General features: G+C 42.1%; 1 protein-coding gene across 11 annotated transcripts in view; it reads right to left on the bottom strand.

Moving 5' to 3' along the window:
- Positions 1 to 1,499: 1,499 nt before the first annotated feature.
- The window catches only part of LOC109859003 (unconventional myosin-XVIIIa-like), a 44,631-nt gene continuing 21,083 nt past the window's right edge, over positions 1,500 to 25,047 (bottom strand). For 8 of the 11 annotated variants that reach the window (XM_020436809.1, XM_020436804.1, XM_020436803.1 and 5 more), the window contains 15 exons: positions 24,864 to 25,026; positions 24,596 to 24,770; positions 23,905 to 24,063; positions 23,543 to 23,758; positions 9,017 to 9,145; positions 8,576 to 8,719; positions 8,388 to 8,477; positions 5,707 to 6,069; positions 5,483 to 5,637; positions 4,849 to 4,972; positions 4,240 to 4,694; positions 3,834 to 4,146; positions 3,400 to 3,663; positions 2,908 to 3,245; positions 1,500 to 2,768 (listed from right to left, as the gene is read on the bottom strand). In XM_020436809.1, coding sequence (XP_020292398.1) covers positions 2,762 to 2,768; positions 2,908 to 3,245; positions 3,400 to 3,663; positions 3,834 to 4,146; positions 4,240 to 4,694; positions 4,849 to 4,972; positions 5,483 to 5,637; positions 5,707 to 6,069; positions 8,388 to 8,477; positions 8,576 to 8,719; positions 9,017 to 9,145; positions 23,543 to 23,758; positions 23,905 to 24,063; positions 24,596 to 24,770; positions 24,864 to 25,026 — 3,095 coding nt within the window. In that variant the 3' untranslated portion in view covers positions 1,500 to 2,761. Of the gene's footprint in view, positions 2,769 to 2,907; positions 3,246 to 3,399; positions 3,664 to 3,833; positions 4,147 to 4,239; positions 4,695 to 4,848; positions 4,973 to 5,482; positions 5,638 to 5,706; positions 6,070 to 6,321; positions 7,673 to 8,387; positions 8,478 to 8,575; positions 8,720 to 9,016; positions 9,146 to 10,025; positions 12,858 to 15,772; positions 16,068 to 23,542; positions 23,759 to 23,904; positions 24,064 to 24,154; positions 24,353 to 24,595; positions 24,771 to 24,863; positions 25,027 to 25,047 lie in introns of those variants that run through there. The other 3 variants (XM_020436814.1, XM_020436813.1, XM_020436815.1) reach the window with 3 other exon arrangements.

Raw genomic sequence — 25,047 nt, 5'->3', positions numbered from 1 at the left:
AAAATTGAATCGAAAAATATAAAGCTTTTGCAGCGTGTCACACGCCAATGTGATTTCGTGTGTTGAATCAAAAGAAAAACCATATAAAATATACCGAGTGCGCTCTATTGATTCCCCACGTGCGTTTATACAGAAATATACTCTTTTATTTTTACAAAAGGTGCACTTTGACGATTTTTCCTCGCTTCTGACGTCATAAAATGGTCACGAGAAGCCTCAAAGCGTTTTATCAAAGTCATATCTTAGATACGATATGACACGCAGAAGCGCGGAACTGCATGTCGCAATAATTCTCAATTTTTCCACGCTTTTATCTCGAACGCCGCTGGCTTTGGCAATTCTTTCTAAACTCGAACCGCAATAGCGACGATTACGCAGTGTTCTCGACACACACGATCGTACATTAGACCCGTGCTGCGCAACAATTTATCGAAGCGCGCAGTTAGAGTCGCAGTTGCAAATGGAAGTCGCGCATGTGTTTGAGAGGCAATTCTCTGATGAAAAGCCGCGTCGCAATTGAATTTTCGTTTCTGCAATGTGCAATGGATTAGAAAAAAATATTACAGATATTTGTTTGATATTGCAAGAGTGTGTACCGGTAGAATATATATGTGTAGCAATATCCAAAAATGTGATGTGCCGCGTGATGTATCCATCGAGTTACGCAGCAAACAAAGATAAAAATAAAATTTCGCTTCTGATTGTCGCGTCCGAGTTGCGCGATCAATCATTATCACACACACGCGCGCGCGCGCGCGATGATGTAAAAATATTTTACATTAAAATTGTCAAAAAGTTTCTCTTCGAATCAACTTGACATTTTCGAAAGACGAAATTTATTTGCAACACGCGCGATGAGCTTTTAATTACTTTCGCGGTTTGGTAGGACTGGAAGCACTTACCTAACGAACAGAAGGATTTCGTAGTCAAAATGCGCATCCATCCTCGTTGTCTTCGCTGTTGTCATGGAAGCGACAGCATCCAACTTGGATGCAATTTAATTGCGGCCCTTGCACTTTATTCGCCTTACTCAGAGAGAGAGATAGAGAGAGAGAGAAAGAGAGGGAGAGGCTGCGGGAGTAACGAAGAACCAGAGAGCGCGGAACGGTGTGATGAGGTAGAGAGGGGAGCGGTGAAACAGAAGGAAAAGAGCTTAACTTTAGTTCGGAACTTCGGCGAACGAGGCCATCCCACGGGAAATCAATGTGTCTGACGGGTTCAGAGAAGAAAATCGGACGAGAAAGAGGCGACGATCGCGTGTATGCGTGAGCTACCTTTACGTGTGATGGTTAATTTGATAACCAACTCGTGTCGAGTCCGCGCCTTTCTCGTCAATGTTTCTTCTTCTCCGACTTTTTCTTTCCGCGGACTTCTTGACCCGTCCTTTCGCCGATTGAACTTGGCGACGACGAAGATTGTTTGAAAGACCCGAAGAAGAAGGTGTGTGTGTATATATATATATATATATACACGGCATATGATGAAGAAACACTCTCGAATAATTAAATAGGAGATTTGCATTTTACAAAGCAATAAGTTACACGAGAGTTTCCTTACACAACACCAAAAGTCCCTAGTCGAGTCGTGGCACATATTTCTCATTGTTCCTACGTCCTACATTCTCCTTTTCTTTCCTTCCTTCTTATACAAATGCGAAATACATAAATTGAGCCTCAAGGCAGCAAAAATCTCGCAGGGATTAAAAAAACGCTTTGTGTATGTATATATATGCGTGTGTGTGTATAAGTGTACGTGTGTGTGTGTTTGTTTATTTCTACGTAGAAGACGAGTTCTCACGTTAAATTCCGCATGAGAAAATATATAGGCGCGGGATTATATAAAGGTACGCTGTCGAACAAAAGTATATAAACGTCTTTCAAAAATCGAAATCTCATGACGCGTCGATAGATAAAGGTCGGAATAAAATTTTCCTATGTATTCGTTTATTTATTTTTTAAATGCTTAATATACAAGTTGCCGTTTGACTGGACATATATATATATATATATATATATATATATATATATATGTATATATGTATATATATATTTTTATTTTCTTTTGTTCGGCAGCAATGCACGCAATTCCCGTTTCAACATCCGCATTCGCGAAGAAGAGGATCGAATTACTGTGGAAGACTGGAAAAGGACTGCGTCGTTGTTTCATCGACGGTTTGTTTCGTGTAAAAAACGGACGAGATATAATAATAGCACCGCGATTATGCACGACTAAGTGCAAATCCAGCCACGACATCGAGATTTCGTCGGGAATTATATGTGGTTAGCACCTAAAAAAAAACAGTTTATCATCGCTCGCCAAAAGTGTAACACACTTGAACAGCTTAGCTCTACACCGCACAGCTCCAACTTCGCTCTATAAGTTTGATTTTGACTTCAACTAGCTACCTCTTTCGCGCTAGCTTCAATCACCTTCGGAAGTTCATGTCCTGCGACAAGTGAAAGAAAAAGCGCCAGCGTACGTTTTTCGAATAACATTCAAGTAACACAAGATCTATTCATGTATCGCGAGCCTGTTTTTCAGTCCTGTAATCCTTGCCAGTCTTTCGTCTCTCTGGATTACGAATTATCCTATTGTTTTGTCACTTTCATGTTCTATTGTATCTTAAATACGGGCGAGATTGCAGCGTTCACGTTCTGTTCGATGAGTCAGTACGCGAGAGTTCGTCCACAATGTGATCCGTTGATTCTTCGGGTGTGTCCTTGTCGTTTTGATCGGACTCTAGGTCCGATGATGGCTCGGATCAATCACTGTTAAGAGAGAAAGAGAGTTTTTCGTTGTATAATAATATTTTTTTTTTTCGATATAAACAGTCAAATAATAAGGAACAATGTGTGCATTATATATTTTAAATTATTATTCCATAATTATCTCTTTATAGTTTCGCACCTGTCACTATTTTCGCTAGTGGCTTCCTCGCTGCAGTCCAAATCGAGCTCGCCTTGAATCGCGCTCTGCAAGTCATCGATCCTCTGAAGCGCCAGTCTGAGATCGTCTCTGGCCACTTTGGTTTCGGCCTCGGCCGCTTCCAAAGACTTTTCTATGTCACGACGTGCGCGCAGTGCTTCCTGCTCGCGCGATATCGCCGCGCTAGCTTCGTCGCGAGCGTCACGCAAAGATCGTTGCAATCTTCTCGCCGTATCCTGAGCAGTTTGCTCCTTAGTTCTGAGTAAGGCCGACTCGGTCTGCAACTTCTCGACGTTCTCCTTCAATCGTGCTATTTGAGTCTGCGAAAATAATAAAAATAATTAGTGCTGTTGATGAATTTATTACCTACAACTCGTAGTTTTTATTCTCTCCTAACTGAAGAAAGTAATTAAGAAATGTATGTGTGTGTGTGTGTGTGCGCACGTGTATGTAGATCTAAAAAAAGTTTACTACCTCCAAACGAGCTCTCGTGGTCTGCTCCAGTTCGAGCTTGCTTTCGAGCTCTTTAGCTCGGAATTCTAGACGTCTTGTGGCGAGACTGTTTGCCGTAGGATCACCAAGTTGCTCCACTGATTCTAATCGTTGTGTCAATTCCGCCAGTTGATCTTTCAGTGACGATTTCTCTGCTTCAAGTGCGGCAATTTGCACCTGCGCCTCTTGTAACTGACCTTGTTCCGCGGACACTTGTTGCACCGCAGTCCGATATTTCTTTAAAACCTTGCAATTTTATAGAAAAGAAAATTTATTAAAAAAGAAAAAAAATGAGAACTATTAATATTTAAACTAATTGCTTCAATCTTTATAAGTTAACTTTTTAAACTCTTTAAAACAGAAACACAAATTTTTTAATTTTTGTTTGAAAAATAAAATAAAATAAAAAGATGTACCTCGGAAAGCTCCTCTTCATTCTCCTCTAATTGAGAGAGCAGTTCCGTGCGTTCACGATTGGCTGCATTAGCTTTTTCTTCCGCTTCGGAACGCTGTCGCATGGCTTCTTCCAAAGTCGCTTGCGTCTCGTTTAATTCTTGTTCCAATGCCTGTTTCGCTTTAATCGCCGCTGCTCGGGCGCATTCTGCGTCTTCTAATTGATTCTTCAATTGACGCAGCGCAACTTTGCCTGTCGAGTCGCCTTTAGATCTCTCAAGCATTGTCTGTGCGTCTCTGAGTAATGCTTTTGTTCTCTTCAGATCTCTCTTCAGCCTGTGTTTTATTTCATATATAATTTTCAATAAAATAAATAATTGAACCAAATTTGAGAAAAAAAAAATTCAGATTCAATAGTTTTACACTCACCTCTGCATGGTTTCAGCTTCTGCCGCGCGATCGGCTCGGTCTTGTTCTTCCAGAGTCACTAAACGACGTTCTAGTTCGTGCTTTTCTCTCAAAAGAATCGTTCTTTCCTCATGCTCGTTCTCTAACTGCGACTCGAGAGCTTTGACCTTTTTATGCGCGTTGCCGCGAACGTCTTCTAATTCCTCGTCGCGCTGCTGCATTTCTTTGCGCATTTCCTTTCGTTGTTGTTCGATGCTCATTTCAAGTCTGAGTTTTGCCTGTTCAAGCAATTGCACTTGACCGGCCAGGTCATCCAATTCCTCTTCCTGATCCTTTGTACGTTTTTCCAGCTCGTGCTTCGCTTTCTTCAGTTGCGCAACTTCTTCCTCCGTTTTGCCGCCAAAAGTAAGCTCTTCTAATTCTTGAGTTAACGTGCGAAGCCTTTCCTCTTTTAGTTCGATTTCTAATCTTGCATCCTGTCATAAAAACATTTTATACATACATATATATATATATGTATATAATTATGACAATATTATAATTGATAATATATATAGATTTGTCTATTTTAAACTGAAAACAATAAAAAACGAAATAAATTATAAATGAAATAAAAGAAAATCTACTCACACTTAGATTTTGTTCTATTGTGAATTTTTCCGCAATAGCTATTTCCTTTTCTCTCGCTAATCTTTCACGTTGTGCTTTCTCCTGTCGGAGATCATTCATCAAATTCTGAGTTTCCGAATCAAATCTACAATATCAAAAACAACAAACAATATTTAAGCAACCTCATTAACTGTATTATTTTTCTCATTAAAAAATTTAATATATTTTACACTTATGTAATATATTTGTGTAACATTAAGTAATTGTTAGTGTAAATATTGGAACTAACTTATTCAGTCTACGTTATTCGCAACGAGATCGGTTTTAACCGCGCGAAGAACGAACGCTGTATTTAGATTAACAGGAAGCTATCTTCGAACGGTCAATCGTGATTTACAGGCACACACCGGACGCGTCGCTGGCAACACACAGATCGGGTGGCGTTACTGGCCTGGCGAGATGCCAGAAACACTTGTTGCCGCGAGTGAAATGAGAATAGAGCGAGCTACCACCCGATACCGACTCGTCGACCATTAAACCGCGGATTAAATACATGAGGCAGTATGTCTTGAGACGAACGACAATGTGGACAGATCGCGTGAAGTCATGTATAATTACGTTTGAATTACACGAATTCACACGAGACAAGACTCACTTGCGCTGTTTCTTCTCGAGGAGGTTGTTTCTGGCCGTCTGCTCTTCTAACAGCAATCTTAGATCGTGCATCTCACCGTTAAGTTTCTGAACTCGTCGCTTCCACTGTCCGACGACTTGTCGCTGCTCCTCCACCTCCTCATAAGCATCGGCCAACTACTCGAAGAAATGAGAACATGATGACAACATGCTTGTTTATCATTACTTGAACTAAGTTGATGTTACCTTTTTCTCTAACTGCTTCTTCAACCCCACCAGTTGCTCCAGATCGTCCTCGTGTTGCTGTGCCATTTTCCTCTTTGTGAATTCGAGTTCTCGTATCGCGTGCTCGTACCTTTGCTTATAAACACCGCTGCTGTCCTCGCCTTCCTCGCCGTCAGAGGCGACTCCGTTCAAATCGGCAGCCCTCGCGTAAAGCAGTTCCATCTCCAGCCGTTCGGTCGTCTGCTGAAGATTCTTATTAGCCTCGGTTACATCCTGCAACTCTCGCTCCAGCCGCAGACGCTCCGAAGTCTCGGCGTCGATTCTCTCCGCAGCCAGTGTAGACGTAGAATGTTCCTCGGCGAAGTCTGCGGTCATCTCGCTCAGCTTGAACAGAAAAACACATCTTACATAATGGTAATTGAACACGATACGTTAAACAAACTATATAGAATATCGTTTCGTAGGCCTTCGGTTTTAAATATGTATTTCCGAAGGAGAAGTGTTTATTTTTAACAAGTGCTATTTGAGTTTAGTGTATTTTTTACCAGTATTTTTTTTTAATTTTATAAACTTTTTACATTTGGAATGTGTCTTTTTTCGTTATTCTCTGGCGGAAATCTCCTTACGTTACGTTACCTCCTGTATTCCGTCCGACAAAGTCGCGTCTTCCGAGCCACGGGACACGGATCTCCTCAATGGACTTTTGGTTACGCTGTTTGATCTGCTGTTGCTATAGTACTGATAACCGCGTATCATGATATTCGTCGCGCTTTGACTCCTTCTAGCTATACCGCGCGATTTATTCCGCGGGCTATTAGGCACGCTTATCGCATCATCGTCGGCCTCGTTGTTGTGCCCGAGACTCCGCCACTCGTCCATTATGTGATCGGTACGTTTCAAAAATTGAGAGATTTTCGACGAGAGATAAGACGAAGCGGTGGACGGTTCTAGATGAGACGCGGTGGGTTTGAAAGACTGCTTCACTTTCTGACGTTCGCAACCCAGAACGAAGTTGAGACTCGCGTCAAAGACAACCGGCGCCTGTTCTTTGATCAGCACGTTCTCGATCGACGGCGAACGCGTGCTCTCGCGAGGATACGTTCTTCGCGGTGGGATCGAGAACGTTGGCGAGTCCAAGCGAGAGAGACTTCGCAAGGATGTGACGGATGGCGATCTCATTCCGGATCTCGTACGATATGAGGCACTAGAAGACACACTGCAGGGTGAAGGACTTCTCGTGATGGAGTTCCAATTGCCAACTAGCAGACTTCTGTTGGATAATTTCTTGTAATGGTTGTAATTCGGTGGCAGGGGTGGCCTCTTTGCCATGCCGCTCATTGAAGTCGACGGAATTGGTAAGGTGTTAATCAGACTACTCATTGAACTGTCCTCGAGCGTTTCGTCAGAGCTCATGGCATCCAACGAATTCAGGTGTTCGTTATCGCGAGAGGGAGGAGGAGTACTCGGATACCTTGTAGGTACGGAGGGCATCTTGTGAGAATTTGTGTTAAAACGTTTAAGCCGACTTCGGAATATTGTGTGTAATTCGATATATAGTTAATTACGATCTTCTGTTCAATATATTGTTTCTTTTTTCTTCACATTTCCACTCATAAAACGACCGATGGATCGGACGGACTTTTCGGATTCAGTTCTTCAATCGTTGCGATTGGCATTTCGAGTTGCCTCCTTTTTTTTTTTTCGTGTATCGTTACATATTACTTGGACGAATTGCGTAACGCCAATGACGCCCGTGTCGGCGAGGAGTCGCGATGCAACTGCCTCTTCCTGGGTCGGCATCGGAGGCGTCTGGTGGAGGAGGCGGTCACCTCCGAGTTATTCTCAGGGAAAGACGGCGAGAAAGAGAGAAGAACGAGGGATATAAAGGTGGAGGGAAGGTGCCGTGCGAGACGGCGATTCTGGCTATTCGCCAGGTTCGCCGTGGATTTTGTGAGAAAAGTCAGGAGAGGAAGAAAAGGGGAGAACATAATACACCGGCGAGAGGAAATCTAAAGATTATTATCCGCGTTCGTGAAAATAGAACGTCGAGGAGGAAAGAAACATTTTACTTCATTGTAAAAAAAAAATACGTGAAGAAAAACTGACACTTGGTCAACAAAAAGAGAATTAAAAAATGTTCTCTCTCTCTCGTTCATCCTCAAACGAAATTTATTAAATTCTAATTCTAAGGGGTGTGTTGGTTAACGAGTTAATGACCGCTCTGTCGCAAATACAGTGGTTGTATTCAATTGTTACGTATAAAACGGAGACATTAAAGTGCGCAGAAGATATTTTCTCGAGCGACAATATCTTTCTCATAAAGACACTTGATCTGACAGCCTTTTTACGTATTAACGATGCTAGAACGGCGATGTAACGTGCGAGCTCTGCTGGTCGAGTCACGATAATAGTTGCACACGCTCGACACGCGCTGTCTGGCGTGCTTAACCCAATTGCGCGACGTGCGTGCCGCGAATACCTAAACGGGCAGTTTGGGCTTAATGCATCCTTCGAGAGTGCCTCTATTAGATTCATCATCGCGATCACACGCAACGTCGTTATGGCAGAACAAAAAGGCGCCACGAGCGAAGTAACAAACGCTTGAGGGCGACTTCGAGTTCAGAGCGAAAGAAGAAAACACACATTGCGCAATAAAATAATTTGTAAATAAAAATCATCATTGTATAAATATATAAATTTACCTTCGCCTCTAGTCTGTCATTGTCATGCTTGAGATGATTGCGTTCCTGCTCCAGACGTTCAACTTTTGCCCTGAGAAGTTCGAGCTCTTCCTATTGAAATAGAAAAAAATGTGTTTAAGAAAACAATGACGATGAAAATAATAAATTGTAATACGTTGTAGAAAAGACGGCGCATTTTTTTTTCTCACCGTTCGCGCTTTCAACTGATCTTCGGTTCGATGAACGTTCAACAAGGGCGCGACTTTCACGTACAATCTCCACCAAGGCCATTCTCGCACCGACATCAGCTTCCTCACGTTCCTCTGGATGCATCGCACTGCAAGATCTTGCAACTGCATGAAAATTCGATTCAATAATTGTCAATATAAAAAAATTATCACTAGAACAAAAATACAAGCTAATGAATAATGAACACACTGATTTTACTTTTGAGGAAATCAATTCTTATAAACGTATACGGGATTAGTGTTAAATTAAATGTTACTTCTGTGTATTAATCGAATAAATCTAGGCGAAAATATTTACTTAGAACTTTTCTCACACGTGTATATAACCGGAGAATTATTTTCTAAATATAATTCTTCTATAATTTAGGATTTATAAATATAGAAAACATATGTGCGACCTACTTTTAAGGTGTTGAGTTTGCGACGCGCTAGATAGCCTCTGCATCTCGCCTGTAGCAGAATGATGTGTCCTGTGAGTTTTTCGTCCCTCTGAGCTTCCAATCGTTCGAGAGTGCCAGATCTGAAAAATATCTGCGAACAAAAAAAGAAAAATATCCACGTATGTACACAAGTTTCTCGTAGGTTTCTTCATCATCGATAGAAATATACTCATCGTTAATTAACATTTAAAACGCTGATGTCATTACTGATATTAATTTTCTCGCAATCGATTGCAGTCTGTAAAAATGTGTCTAGTGCTGCGTATAAGAATGTAGATATACAAGAAAACACGCACGCGCATTAAACCGGAGTTTTCTCTTTTTTTTTCTATCTCTCTCTCAGGGGCAATGAAAAATGTTAAGATATGCATGGCACAGTTTTCCGCTACTTTCAACTCGTATGAAAATAAAGGATGAACACATAGCTTCTGGAGCGTGAAGATATATCGAGGCGTTTTGATTGCATTAGAGATAAAGAGAGAGAGAGAGAGAGAGAGAGAAAGAGAGAGCATACTTTTACATAAGACTATGCAACTAAATTGATCATTAAGAGTTATGTATGTCGATATGGTCACTTTCAATTTTACTTTGCATCTTATTTCTCTCTTTCTATCTCTTTCTCCCAGTAATTAAGACGCGTTTCTAATCAATTAAAATTGTAAGAAACTACAATCATAAAATTGAGAAAAAAAAATCTCTAGTTTGATCTCGAATTCTGTTATAATAATTGCGCCGGATTCTCTAACGTTTTTTTTTTTTTTGTTTTGTGTTGTTGTTATTGCTATACAAGTTGATTACTCTTATACAAAATCATCCTCACGATACTTCACATGATCCTTTACAAACGATCGCGTGTTAGATACGCGGAGCAATCAGCGCGGCCTAATTATCCGCTCAACCCTCTAATTAGCTATCGCATTATCAGCATTTCCAGCTTACGACCAAGTAAGACGAAATGGTTCGACACGGACCTGTCGCCTACTTGCTGAGGATTTGTCGTCTCGACAAGCGTCGATGCTGTTGGCACCGCCAGACATCAGAAGATTCTCTTGGTTTATAACAATCTTTTTCTCAGGCTCGGCTAATCTGCGAACAATCGTCGGCTCGTAGATCTTCACATTGTGATCGTCTCGATTGATCTTGCCGAAGTAATTCTGTTGTTGTTCCTCCTTGAAGTGACTCATCTCTCGTTGACTCGAGCTCTCCATACTTTCCTTCCATTCCACTTCGTTCTCGTTGCTCATGTGTCCGCTGTCCTCGGAACAGTTTCCATCCGACGCGTATCCGCTGTATTCGTTTCCGTTCTTGAGCTCGGTCTTCTTCAAAACGGGCGTCTCGATAATAGGAACGTCGACGATCTTCGACTTGATCAACGTTGACGATGTTTCGTGCGAAGTTTCCTTGGAAGTTTTGGCGTTTTTGCAGTTGAAGAAGTTCACCAGATGTTCGATATCCTTGGCCCGTTTGCCAACGCACTGTTTCTTCTTCGTATCTTGCGTGTTGTCAATCACATCTCTCGAAGACGTCACTTTCGATAAGTTCACAGTCGTTCTTCCGTCAAAATTCGCGTCACTATCCTGACTTCCTCTGGTTTGCCTCTCCCAATTGCGTCTCAGCTCTTGTATGGATGTTTCCTTGGTCTTCTTCACCTCGGCAACCTCATTCAACTTTTCGCAGTCTTTGAAGCGATTGGACTTGCCCTCTTTCGCGACAGATTCCATTCTCTTGAAATCTTCTTTTGAATTCGTGTTATTGTCATTACAAGTGTCAACTGTCATCAATTTTCTCTTTATCTCTTCATCGTTCTTCTTCAATTTTTCATTATTTTTATCATCTCCGCAGTTGTGTTTTTCCACGGCAACGTTATTCTTCGGGAGAGTTTCTCGAACCTCGTAAACACTTTCCGTTTTACGTGAAGGAACGGTATCTGTCGCAACGTCCGCAGAGTCGACCGTCTCACTCGGTTCCACGTCATCCTCCAGCTGCGCCATCAGTCGCGCTGCTCTCTCTTCGAGATTACTCGGTGTCGAAGTCCACATGACGTTCAACATCGACGCGCGCTCGAGAGTCTCGCGACAGTTTTCGTAGATGCGATCGTCTGACGTGGCATCGAGATCAAGCTCGAAACTGATACGGCCGACCGGCTCCGCGACGCGATCTACTTGCGATAGATCGGCGAGAGAACGGCCAAGACCGGTGAATCGAGCGGCCGGAAGCGGTATTTTGCTCGGCCTGGAGACCGAGTTCGGTCTCGCGAGCAAAAGACTTCCGGAAGACTTTCTGCATTGATTGAGATCCATCTTCTGTGAGTACACGTTCCACAGACTGGTAGACCTGTTCATGTTTTTTCGCGGCGATTCCGTCTTCTTCTTTTCCGCCAATTTTGTTTCCAAAGATACCGGAGTCCATCGGGACGAACTCGCGGAAGAGTAATTCGTTTGATTGTCCGAAGACACCGAGTTCAAGCTGACCGAGCGATCCAGATTGCCTTTACGTCGCAGCATCTCCGGTTTCGTCGGCATTCTGTCGGGCGTGTAAGCGAGACCCTTCTTCAGCAACGTTCTGTCCTCTAAAATCGTGCACGAGGGAGACGCGCTGGCGGATTTGCAAATCCTCTTCTTGTCATTGTTGCGCGTAGCGGGAGAAACAATTTTTGTCACGTTCGATCGGGTCTCGCTCGAGGTTCGTCTCGCGGGTTTCGGCGGGCAGGCAAGTTGAGACTTCGGAAAATCCAAAGTGGAAGTAGAACCGCGACGTAACGGAGTGACCGGGTCTCCGCCGGATATCTTCGTTGACATCTTCGAGATTGGCTTGGCGTAACGAGGCGGTCTGCTCGGAATAATCGTCGTGGAACTCGTCTGATTTGACTGTCCCTGCTTTTTGACCGATAAATACGGCGTCTTCGACACGTTCGGACTGCTCTTGGCTTTGACTAAACGCGAGCTGCCGCTGCCGTTGCCGCCGCCGCCGCCGCTGCCGGACACGCACTTTGATATGTTACCAAACATGTTGATAGAAGATTCGTAGAATCAGATCTGATTCAGAAAGAAAAGGACAAGTATTGTTAGTAATTGACCGTTTTAATTCTAGCGTTTCTCTTCTCTAGAATTATTTTATTGTCATATTATCTTTTACATAAAAGATATGACGCAATGTTTATATTATTTATATCCGTGTGCTCATTAATACAACATCTCTCACTATCTTACTGCTTCTTTCTTGCTTCAGGTTTTATACATCCTTGAGTCGCTTCTTCCTTGGATTAGGAAGTAAGCGGATTGTTAAAGATAATTCTCAAAAACGTTTTGCGCGCGTCCAAGCAGGAAGGTATCTTCTTTCAATAAAAATCACCTTCGGGACGTTATATTCTCTCTTGTTTTCAAATGCGTTCGACTTCGCTGGTTGTTGAAAAACTGAAGAAATTAGTCGACGCGCGCTTTTCTCGACGATATCATGTCTGTGTTCTAAACAAACTTGTGTATGTGTTTTTGACGATTAAGACACAGTTTTGAAATCCACTGCTTTTCTCAAAGCCACCAGTAAACGTCAACTAATATATCTGCGTCTTCGACCGGGTACTTAAGAGTCGAAAAACACAACAATTCCCTCGAAGAAAGTTTGTGTTTAGAGGTGAGGCGAGATTATATTATTATATTCTCTCCGTCACCGCAATTATTTCTATCGATTCTCTCGTGTGAAAGAAATAAATAAAACTGCCGTATACAGTAAAATCTGTACAATCAGTCACTTCGCGAGTTTAAGTAGAGGATTTACTTTCTCGACATGTAGCAAACTGCTTTGCTCTGTAAAAAAAAGAAAAAAAATCAATATCTAATCGCACGCGGGAAGATGTCGTTAACGTTTAACGACTTGTCGTTAAGTGTGTTGCACTCGTCACACAAGAGACCCGGGACTCTCAATTATTAACGCCACCGCGAGACCGCGATATTTCTCGCGCTTGCGAACGTTACAGAATGACGGGTCTCTGAAGAAGAAACCTCTTTCTTTCTTCTATCGCACACACAGAACAAGCCGCTACTAAGCGACGTAAAAGCCGCGTAAAAGCACACGCATCCGACTGCGAGGGTAGAAGTGAGGAAGCGAAAGAGAGAAATTAAGAGACGTTGAAAGAGAGGGAGGAAGGAGTGAGGGAAGTAAAGGAGAGAGGATCGAGAAACCTGGTGTGAGAGAGACAGAGAGAAAAAAAAAGAAAGAAAGAAAGAGAGAGAAAGAGAGAGAAAGAGAAGGAGAGCAGGTTATCTTGAAGCCGGTTACATGCACTGGCTGGCAACTCTCAACTGGCAGGAAGATGCAGCCGGTTAATGCTCGGGTGCCAGCTTATCATTTTCATTGAAGAGAGACGCCGTGTGTCTTCTTGCTCCGATAAATCGCGGTGCGAAAGACAAACCGGAAAGTGTAACGGTGAGAGAACCTCTTAATGTTATGATATACGTATCGAAAGGTTCATTAAGAATGAACAATATTGGCGAGGAGTGGAAAAAAAGTTTACAAGCGTATACATTATGTTCCTTCGCCAAAAAGAGATATAACTAACACGGAACACGAGTGGCACATTTTTGTCGAAGGCAAGAGCAATTTTCTCAAAAAACAAAAAATTAAAATTTGTTCCCTTTTTATATTGCGTTTATTGACTGACAATTTATTGCAAAAATCTTTGTTTGCAAAAAAAAAAAAAAAGGACTCCCGATTTGTCGGGAGAATATTGTTCCAATTTCGCGCCGCAACTTGAGATGTTAGAAACCTGATGAAACTATAATTGTTCGCTTGTTTCTCCGATGTATCAGCGTATCGTATTTTCTTGTGACGAGGTAAATAGATCGGTCAAGAAGTGCCGACAAGTGTGGAATTAGATTTCCCGCAACTTGGCTAATTAAAACGCGCAACGAAGGATAACGCGACAAGAATACGCGAGAATTTGAATTTTGCGATGTCTCAATTCTCCGCTTTTCTCTTAATTACGTGACGAGAACGACGCGTTTGTTGCGAGAGATAAAGTTCACTTTGTTCGAAAAAAAAAAAAGAAAAAAAAAGAAAAAAAAACAAACTCTCGCGGTGATGAAGCCGGCGAGCGAAACGAAACGTCATAATTCTCTTTTAATCATTACGCGCGCCGCACAGCCTCACAAGAGCGGTTTCGCGCGACACGGACCCGCAATACGTTCTCCATTAATTTCGAGCGAGACGATATTTTCAGCCGCGAGATAAAGTAACCGTTACACGAATACGCCGATCAAGTGAACACGAAAACACGCGCATGCGAGAGAGATTCTTTTAAACATCTCATTCCGTACAGTTATGCGCATAATAAATTTCGTCATATCGACCGTGTCACCTCGCTCGAATCGAAACGCAGTCTCTCTTTTTGTGCGTAAACGCGCGGATAAAATATCCCATTTGAAATATAAACACTTCTTTGTCTTTTCGATCTTTATACACGGTGTATGTAATATGTAGCAATAATGTAGACGATTAGGAGCAACGACTGTTTAATCGCGATCGCCGACCAGATGTCAAGATAATAATACGGCCGACCCATTAGAACTAATGGGAAAAATAGAGATATGTAATTTACTGTACGCGCGCGTATACTCTCAACCGCGCACACAAAAACAACCGTGTGTTCCCCATACAAATTGAATACGACAAAAAGTCTCGAAAGAAATAAATGTTAATTTAACGACATTAGTTTCGATCAGTTTTTTTATTTGCTTCGCTTATAGAAATTTTGTTTTCGAAAGAAAGGACTTCGAGAGAGACCCCGGAAAAGCGTCACCGCACACACCGACGCGTATCGACAGATTTAAAATGATCAGGTCATCAGGAAACTTGTGTCAAACTGGCGCGCACTTTGCTTTAAGTAAAGCGAAGACCAAGAGCAAAGATAAAGATCATCAATCTTCGCCCCGGAATCGATTCTATTACACTCTTGTAACGACATACAGGGTCGTAATGCCGGTATTTCGATTGGCCGGCAACGAGAAAGCACTCAAGCGACTCCGGTGCTTTACATACTTCCAGGCCGATGACGTTTACCGTTATCGAAGCTAACAAGTACCGGTGGCTATAGACTTTCTCCCTCTCTTTCTCTCGCAGGTTAATTAAGAAATCGACGACTTTCTCTCTCTCTTTCTCTCTCTCTTTCTTTTTTCCTCGTCTTCTTCTGTCTTCGCGGATTTCATTTGCGAAGACAGCACGAAACAAATCAACGTCTTTCGCGCATTCTTCTTCGGTGATTTTTACGGGAATTACAACGAGCCGTATCTTGTATTTAAAAGAAAATAAAAATAAATTATATAATTAAATACAGAAATGTTTGTTTTAATATAGAGTTTTTCTTTATCTCTTTCTCTTCTACAGAGAATATAGAAAATGTTTTAATTAATTTCACGCGCGCGAAGAGACGACTCTGCTATTCTTATTGCTAAAAAAAGATTAAGTAAAACTCAAAAATGTGAAATAACACGCTTCAACAATTCACAAATCAGTGTTAGTTTGGAAAAATTTAAATTAAAAATTTTTAATTTTCAATTTAAAAGTTATAACAAATTTTGCGACTATTTATGAGACCTTTCTGTATTGAAATATAAGTACAACTTGTTCTGTGTGCTACTTTTTCCAATACATTGTCACGTGTACATCTCAAACGAGAGACGTGTGCGTTTATTAAATACACGTTCGGAAATACACCATCAGGCACCTTGTTCCTCTCGGCAAATATGTCCAAACGAACAAACTTGTTATTTGTGTTTGACAAATACTCGTGCGTATTTGTTGAAACAGCTTATCCTCGGGAAAGAAAAAAAAAAAAAAAAAAAAAAAAACAGATCTCTACCGAGCCGCACTAGCACTGGAAATTCGTGCACTTCGCAAACGGTTTCGGAGCGAAAAAGCGACCATTTCGTAGCTGCGTAGTGTCAAGAGCAAAATGATAACTGCTTCTCCTCATCCCTCTCTTTTCGCGAGAACGACGACGGCAGTGTGTCGTTCCTGAACGAGACTAACCACGGACTGAGGTGTGCGGATCCGGTCGCGGAGTCGTCGCATCGGCGGGAAGCTTCGTTCCGCATCAGGTGCGCGTCCCTCCATCTCGACCCCACCATGGATAATGTGTCACGAACACATGCATAAATCTCGCGCATTCAAACGTGCCGTATATATCTGGTTCTTTTACCGCCATCGAAGGCACTGACATGATCGTACAGAGCGCGTACGGGGGGTATCGAATATAAATCTTTGGATTATTGTTCGTCCCGGAAGAGACGACCGCGCATACATTTGCATACAAAATGCTCGATTAATCAAAAGCGCGATTAAATAATAGCGCGTATAAATAATAAACAATAATCCGTACGCGCTTTCAAACTATTCGCGACATATGTCGATGGGGACGCGGACATATGGACGTCGTCGTTTTTCACACGTCGAAATATTTTGAAAAATATTTCGGCTTCTCTCGAATTAGCTCTCTCGAATATATTGTACAGATATAAGTTTGCACCGCGATAAAAGGCAATTATTAGAGTCAGATTCGCGCTCGAAATTTCGCGGATTCGAAAGTGCAAGGGAAAGGAACCGCAAATTGGGAGTGTTGTGACAGGTGGGCGCTCCTTGAATGGAACATCTCTCGGAGCAAGCCCGGCCAAGTGGACCGGTCCTCCGAACACAGAGTCAGTCCCTCTTCTTGTTTTCTTATCTCCGTCCGAATAAGGTGCCCGGCAATTCCCATTTAGCCAGTCCGCTTTCTGTCGGTCTGGTCTACCTCGATTTTCTCGAAACCGCCGCGTGTATGTACAGTTTGAAATATGTTTGCCAACTCGCTCTATTCGAAAATGAGAATTTATTTAGAAACGCAAAACCGTGAAAGTCGCATATTACACACTATACCAGCGCGAAGATTACGCTACATGCAAAAAATACACGTACACGCGGAAAGACGCTTTTTCTCCACGAACTCTCGACTCGCGCAGATTTTTCAAACGTATTGCGAAAACGGGGACGCGGGGCCGTTCGCCTCGTAGAAAAGGCCTCCATCGCATCTCGCCGTCTGTCGATCCGTCCGTTCCGTCCGTCCGTCCGTTCGTTCGTTCATTCGTACGTCTGTCGGATCGATAGATCTTTGACCGGGGATGGTGAAGAAATTCGAAGCAGACGCGCGTTGGAAAGCGGCCGGCGAGAATGTGTCCGCTGGCCTACTGACGAACGAGAGAAAGGAGAGACCAGACGAGGAGAGAAGGGAATCGCATCAGAAGAGAAAAGAACTCTTCTCTCTCTCTCTCTTTCTTTCTTTCTCAAACAAATATGTACGTGGATTGATAAATATCCGAAAACAACGCAGAGTTAACGACGGTCACATCACATTGTTCTTGTCGTTGAGAGAGATTTTTCATTCTTCAGAAAAACAAATGTGTCAAACGTCGGCTCATTGTCTCACGTAGTGTGACAGCTCGTCGAAGTGTGGCCATTTGCGGCGTCGTTGACTTCATTGTTGCCGCGAAAATTGTTCTCTTCTCCGAGCCATTTTTGCGGATTCGGAAATAAATGAAAACCGCACGGAGAGCCACACACATATACATCCGCGATGAATAAGATGGATGAGACGGCAATTCGAAACCCGACTCGTAAATTTTGGCCGTTGCAACAGTTGAAACGTGAGCTCTGGTGCATTGTCACAACTCACTGAGAGAACGTCTTGGCGAGCTGTCGCACAAACACACTACGCGCGATAATGAGCCGGCGTTTGACACATTTGTTCTTCCGAACGACGAAACTTGTCAATGACACAAGACAGCGACGTGATGCTCTATTGTCTCCATCCGTGCGTCGTTTCGGATACTTATCAATCCGTACCATGTTATAATTGCGTTACGAAATCGCGGACTTCTTCTCGGACGGTCAGACGTTTTTATCGGACGTTTATTTAATGCGACAAATCACCGCCCGTTTTATTGTAAAATTTACTGCTTTTTTTTTCGGCAGACACACTGTCCGATTTTATTCGGCTCATTTCACAAGTAACGTACTAAAACGTATACCACGCTCGTTCATAAGAGTGAGTTTATAAATTGCATCGGGAAACAATTTCGCCCGGAGCGTGGAGAGTAAAGAAGAAAGTAAAAAAGAACTCGTTCCACGCATCGTCGTGTAAGGTCTGATTACATCGTAATGTAATTTTCTTAACGAGCAATTATAGCTCCGCGAAAGCAACAAAGAAGAAGACGCCTTTGTCTTCTTCTTCGTCCGAACGATTATTGTATGGAAAAAAAAAAAAAAACGTATTCTCGCATCGTCTATGCATCGATTTCGGAAGCGTGAACTTCACGCTTTCGAACGAATGCAATTGAGAGAGGCACTTTTCTTTCGGCCGTCGCCGAAAAGAAGACAATCTCTCGAAATTGTTGGTTTCAGCGTCCCCTTTGATCTCCGCGCTTCTCCTCAACATTGTGTGACGTGACAGCCAATTTGGACAACGTATTCGAGGCGAGAATAGATCGGAAATGACTTTTCTCGCACCCTCGTTGAGATGTATACAGCGTTCTCAAACACATTCGAATCATTTATTTCCAACTTCTCTTCCAACTCCCTCTCTTGCTCGGATAAATCAATATTCTAAATTCCAAAGTTAAGTCTCGTGCCGTTTTCTACTTGGCGCCTCGGAATTAAAGTACTTGTCATGCGACGATTGATCGAAACGCGAGACACGTAAGAGTAATGGAAGGCACGCGCGTTCGGTAGCGGTCACATTTCCGTCGTAGAAACGTTAATTTCGCACCGGTTAATTTCGGTGACGTACGCACGCGAAATAGAAACGAGATTGAACGTTACGTTGCGAAAATATCGAATGTGTGTTCTGCTGCTTGGAAAAAGCTCGAGCGGAGATGCACATTAACGACTTTTTTTTTTTTTTTTATCTTGGAAAAAACACAATTTACATACGAAAAAATGATAAACAATTTGAAAACAATTTGAAAAAAAACGCAAAGTGCACGGTAATGCAAAGTTGTATCGAGACTGAGGCGGAAGAGAAGAGCTACGTAAGTGCGTACCGGAAAAAGCCGTTTTTGATCTAATGACGTTCTAAGACGAGTATATTAATTTGGGCCTTCGTGCGAAGGAAGAGTCGGTCGCATCACACACACACACACACACACACACGAGTCGCGCGTAAGTGAGATCGTGTAGATTCACGAGACGGAAGTGAAGTTACCAGTTTCCTCGAGCGAGACACGTAACTCCGGGAAAGATATGGAAAAACCTCGTTCTCCCGGTCATTCTGGTTTTTCGCTCACATACAGGGGTTTGCGATAGCGCCGCGGGCGGCGGACTGATATGGACGATTGTGCCGGTAATGACAAACAGGAAGTAAAGGCGGTCACGAGGCGTTCGCGAGAAATGAGCGCGCGCGAACACCCTCGATGACGGCGAAAGATTCGCTTCGAAGTATCTGCAGGTCGTCTCAAACGAGTCGTGCGCGACGGGTGCTGTACGTGCAACGTGTTTCTACAGGTCACAGAGAAGATGAATAAAAGGCGACACAAACGATGTAACGAGGTTGGCGATGTCTTGGCAACTCAAAAAAAAAAAAAAAAAAAAAAAAAAAAAAAAAAAAAAAAAAAAAAAAAAAAAAAAACGACGGCAAATGAATCGGCGCGCGTAGCGAGCCAGCAAGTGCCGGACAATTTGTATGTGGGCCACGAGAAAGTCATAAAGCGCGTCTCTTTGCCTTCGGGATATATTCGTCTCTTTTACACTTTCACGACCGAAAGGATTGCGGCGCTGCATTTTCGGATTTTAATTCATTTTCACATAAGCAATAATGTCAATATATCGAAAGCGAGAGGCGCCAAAGACATCTCTCTCGGAGATATGTGTGAAACTTTTTTTTTTTCTCTCTCATTCAATGTGCGTTCGAACGGTCTCTCTTGAAAAAAAGAAAAAACTAAAAATATCCACGACTGCGTCGAGGTCTTGTTGTCGTTGAAAGAGACACCGCGTGTACGCAAAGTGTTTCGCTGAACATCAGGTATCGTAAATCAGACGTTACGGCATTCCAGCCGGCGCCGATGCGCGACTTGGCATGACGTCGATAATTCGCAGCTGTTTCGATTAAAGCTTCTGCGGAATCAGGAAGCCTTGGCAAACCCTTGCGCACACGCATCTGTATGCGTGCGTGTAAAAACGACGCAACAGATTTCCCATTTGGATTACAAAACGTACGTTGTACGAAGAAAGAAATAGTAGCTCGTGAGATCGTTCGCGTTTTGCGAGACGGAGATAAAAACTTCAATCTCTATCTCTGTCTCTGTCTCTTTCTTTCTCTCTCTCTCTCTCTTTCTCTCTCTGCATCGTCTGTATCTCGAGTTTGCATTACGTTTGCATTTCTTTACGTCAGAAATATAAGCATTTATATCATGTGCATTAATATACTTGTAATATACGCAATTATATAAAATTTCCCGAGCTTTTTATATTTGAGTTACATTTAATATTTTTTAGTTACCGCGATCGCGTTCTTTCTAATTTTAATAAACCAGTAACCAATTCGCGCGATCGCCGTCAGAGAAAATGTACGATAGGATTTTCTAGGACACACATCATCTCATCATCAGTTCGTTTTACATACATTCCATTTTACTATAGATGTACGCTTGTGACCGCAGAGATACCTCTTATTTTCGATTTCTCCATGAGAATGAACAATTTAATGAGCCGCTTGGAATCTGCACATTTCGAAGACACATTTGTGGTAATCGTCTTTCTCTCTCTCTCTCTCTCTCTGCAGATTATATCATCTCATTATCATAAATGAGAAATTTATGCAATCTAGTTTTTTAAAAATAGATTTGGAGAGAGAAAGAGAGAGACATACAAGTTTAAAAAACTACTCCTCGAATGTGAGAATGATAAAAGATCCAGAGAACATTTATTTTAGCTCGCAAATGTATTTTTTTCGCGAACGTAATATAAAGCTGTGTAACTGTTTTTTTAAATACTTATTTCTTATCGCTACGAGCGTTGTTGCTCAACGATGTCTCGTGTATTTGTTTGCCAAAACGTGTTGTGTTTTCTAACGGGCGAAGAGAGCCAAAAGAATGCACTTTGCGCTTCTTTGATGCAGACGAAGCGGATTTCATGCGACGGTGATGAAACGAGGCACAGCAGGCAAGGCCAAGGTAAAGGTAAAAGGTAAAGGAAGAGGCACATGGGGGAATGCAGAACAGAGAGAACTGGAAGAGAAACCGCGCGCGCGCGGGCGAGTCGCGTAAAAGTCAACGAACCGAAATCAACCGTGTGCGTGATAACGCGCACAATCCACCGCGACAGTTTTCGCGAATAATTTTTTATAAATTATCATAGTCGCGTATTTTCTACGGATAAACATTTTGAATCAAAAATATACACATCGGTGTGTTAGACACTTTTTCTTCAAAATTTTTCGAAAGAGAAGATAAATCCGCTCTCTCATTATTGCGCGTTTTGGCGCGCTTGTATTATTTACATACATATGTTTCATTGCATAAATAAATAATTAATAGAAAAAAAACATTCTTACACAAGTACATAATCTAGAAATCTCAAGTTCTTCATTATGTACAATTTTCAGACTATAAAAAAATACAAATAGTCATCCATCATCATTTTTTGCTCGCAAGTATAAAAAAGCAATTTATATAAACTATAATAAATTTGAGAAGCGGCGATCGGATTTATTACTTAAGCAGTCTTGTCGTAAATCTCAAAAACTCCAAAAAAAAAAAAAAAAAGATACAGACGATCGATGAGTCATTGCATTTATATAATATACACACACACACATACACATCATAAATAGGCAGAAATTTTGCTGAGCTTATATGCTTATAGTTTATCACATGCAGAGGCAAACGACCGGCGGCGAGTCTTCGTCCCGCAAATAAACAGAGTTAACGGTTGATTGCCTCGGTGCGAGATGCACGCAAAATCAGTTTTAAGTTTCACTTTGCGCGCATCTCTACTGTGAGCGCAACTGCGGCCGTCGCTTGTACGCGTGTTTCACCTTCTGAAAATATTGTTGCAAGTCACTATTGTGACGTGCCCCTCTCTCCTTCCTACATGAATATTAAATGCGTTCGTGGCATCGTAATGGTAGGATACAATATATATCCAAGGTACATTATGAAAAATTACACACGCATAACATTTGCAAAGATGACTCGTTGAATTCCCTTGCAGAAAATGATTTCACACTCTCGTCCGTGATATTTTTTTTTTTTTTTTTTTTTTTTGCGGAACAAAACGCCTTCGCACGCGCTTGATCTCGCTCTCTAATAAACGCGCGGTGACAGGTCTTTTCCGTCTGGGTGTGTGTATTCACATGAATAACGCATCGCGTTTGACGAAGAGTAGAACAATGAAACGATTCCACGGAAATCGGAATCGCCGTGAGTTTCGTCTACAACAACGAACTTTAAAGAGAAAAGAGCAAGGCGAAAAGTCACGAAATGAGATCTCGACCAACTTTGCTCTCGCGAAAAAAATGTGACGCGCGCTCATCACGATGCGCTCGGATCACGTGTCCGGACTGTCAACCGGGGGTTCCCCGCTGTAATATATTGCTTGTAATCCGCACGAATAGAATTTGCATAAAAAATACACCTTCGCGGCGCGTTTCTTGTTGCCGGCGGTTTGCAAGCTACATCGCCGAGTGAAAGCTCGGAATGGTGTTCTGAATGTAAAGTTGTTGGTGTAAATACAATAAGCACATTGATCACTTTCTGCCCTTTACCGTAAAAAAAAAAAATACAACAATGTCATACACCGTGTCACACACGCTTCGTTCGATTTCGATAATGCGCGTTGCCGCGTACGGTTTTGTTGTTGAACCCGAAGAAAACCGATCGCTCAAGTTTACATTTTCGAAAGTGACCGTGTAACAAGATATTGAAAGCAATCTCGAGAAATTCAATCGCGTGTTAATAACAAACGTTATAGACGTTTTGTTTGTGTCTTCATTCACAGATCCTGCAAAGTGCAGGGTAGTTTTCTTTCAACGTAAAGACGCTGAAAGAACTACTTTTGATTTTGTCCCCGATACATGTGTATCGCGCGATTTCAGTACGGAGAAATCGTATCACTTACAGCGTGCGCGTGTGTTTCTCCGCGTGTATAAGTTAGTATTTCCACGAACCCGCAGCACCTGTACGACGCAGCACATGCGAGAGAAATACCATATCTGAGCGGATCGTTTGCTCCGACGCTTTGGAAATCGCCGCAACATATTTTCGCGGGTGAAACTATACCGAAAGACTATACACGCGTGCGTGTTTCCTCAATGAACTTTCTCGCGATGATTATTGTTCGTTTACAGCTTTTGATAATTATATAGTGACGTTATTAGACGTTTTTGCTCTGCTTTATTATCTATTTTCTCTATGCTCTCTGTAAGTTACACAATTCAATTGTACACACTTACGAGAACAGATTCACTCACCTGACTCTGGCCGACTCGATAGGACGCTGGGTCGATATCGACGGTGAGCAGCATGTCCTCGACAGCGCGACGTTCGTCGGTCACGGGACTTCCGGGACGAGCGTTTACGTCGCTCGACAGCAATCTGAATCGACGTCTGAATTCACCTAAGGCCATGTGCTTCGGGAATCCAACTTTGTGTAAGCGAACAGCGTCTATTATTTGACTTCCGCGAATCTGTGAACGCAAGAAAAAAGAAGAAAAATTTTATCTTTCAACGGTTACTATTTTCTTTACTGTGTTTTTGTTAAAACAATCGAAATTAGAAAATAATATTTCATGCAAAGTTTTTGAGGCTTCTTTTGAATATGATTTGCGTTTACCTGTGATCGCAGAAGAGGCACATTAATGACACTGTCTTCGCTTTGATTTGACTTGACCGAGAGGAGACTCTTATTGTCGGTGCAACCAGCGTTGTGTTGAGGCAAGAGGCAGTGCACAAATTTCACGCGAGTTCTTCGCAGTGTTTCAACGAGACCGTCCTGGAAACAATTAACGTCTGTGTTTTATTCTCGATAATAAAAAATTTCATTGCGTAGCGAGATAAGTGAAGAATCACGACATTGTTCTTACGAGGCAAAAAATGAGAACAAGAAAGCACAAAAACGCGATGTGGCACCAAATTAACGTAACGCATGTATCATCGGACATTTTCAAGCTTGGCAAATAATTCACATCTTGTAAGATGAAGGCCGATATACCAACTAACTTGAATATAATGAACGAATGTGCTCGGTTTTGTGATAAAGCCTTCATGTGTAATTTACGATAATAGTCTGATCTTTGACACCGACGACCTAAGATGTTTTGTTGAAGTACATTAATCACAGATGTCGAACGCGCGTTTTCAATACGAAGATTTCGATACGTTTTCGATACGAAGATTTTTAATTAAATGTCTATATGCTTGATATATTGGGAATAATGATATTTTCTAACAAACAAGAAAAACTAGAAACCTAAAACAAATTGTACTTTAAATTATTTTTAAGAAAAAATGATATTGATATTTACCACAGTAAATTTCACTTGTAGACAAACATTCTTCCTTTTAACAGCTGTGAATGTTCTTCGAATACTGGAAGCACGTCTTAGAGATTGCGAGCCCTCGAGCCCCAGCATGGAACTGCAAAGAGCACCGGAAACTCCAGCACCTCGAGCACTTACGAACAGCATGCTCATATGTTCCCTGAAAGTGTTTTGTTATCAAAATAAGTAGTAAATGCAAAATATAAAAAATCTATTTGTAGAGAATTCAGATAACCAATGCAAAAACCATTACCTTGTACTTTCTTGAAGTATCGTGATGGCATTCTTGGCAACAGGATTTTCGCGTGTGGCTTTAAGCCAACCAGTTGCAGTGTAAAGGACGGGATTTGTTCCCAGCAAGTGTTGCAGAACAAATTGATTATTACCTGGCGCTTTTCGCAGAAGCATTTGGTGATCTAAGACAGAAAAAAACCTAT

The sequence above is a fragment of the Pseudomyrmex gracilis genome, unplaced genomic scaffold (assembly GCF_002006095.1).
Source record: "Pseudomyrmex gracilis isolate BER0280 unplaced genomic scaffold, ASM200609v1 scaffold_233, whole genome shotgun sequence".
In the NCBI taxonomy this organism is placed as follows: domain Eukaryota; kingdom Metazoa; phylum Arthropoda; class Insecta; order Hymenoptera; family Formicidae; genus Pseudomyrmex; species Pseudomyrmex gracilis.
Note: the sequence above shows the minus strand (reverse complement) of the source record. Positions and strands in the feature narration are given on the sequence as shown.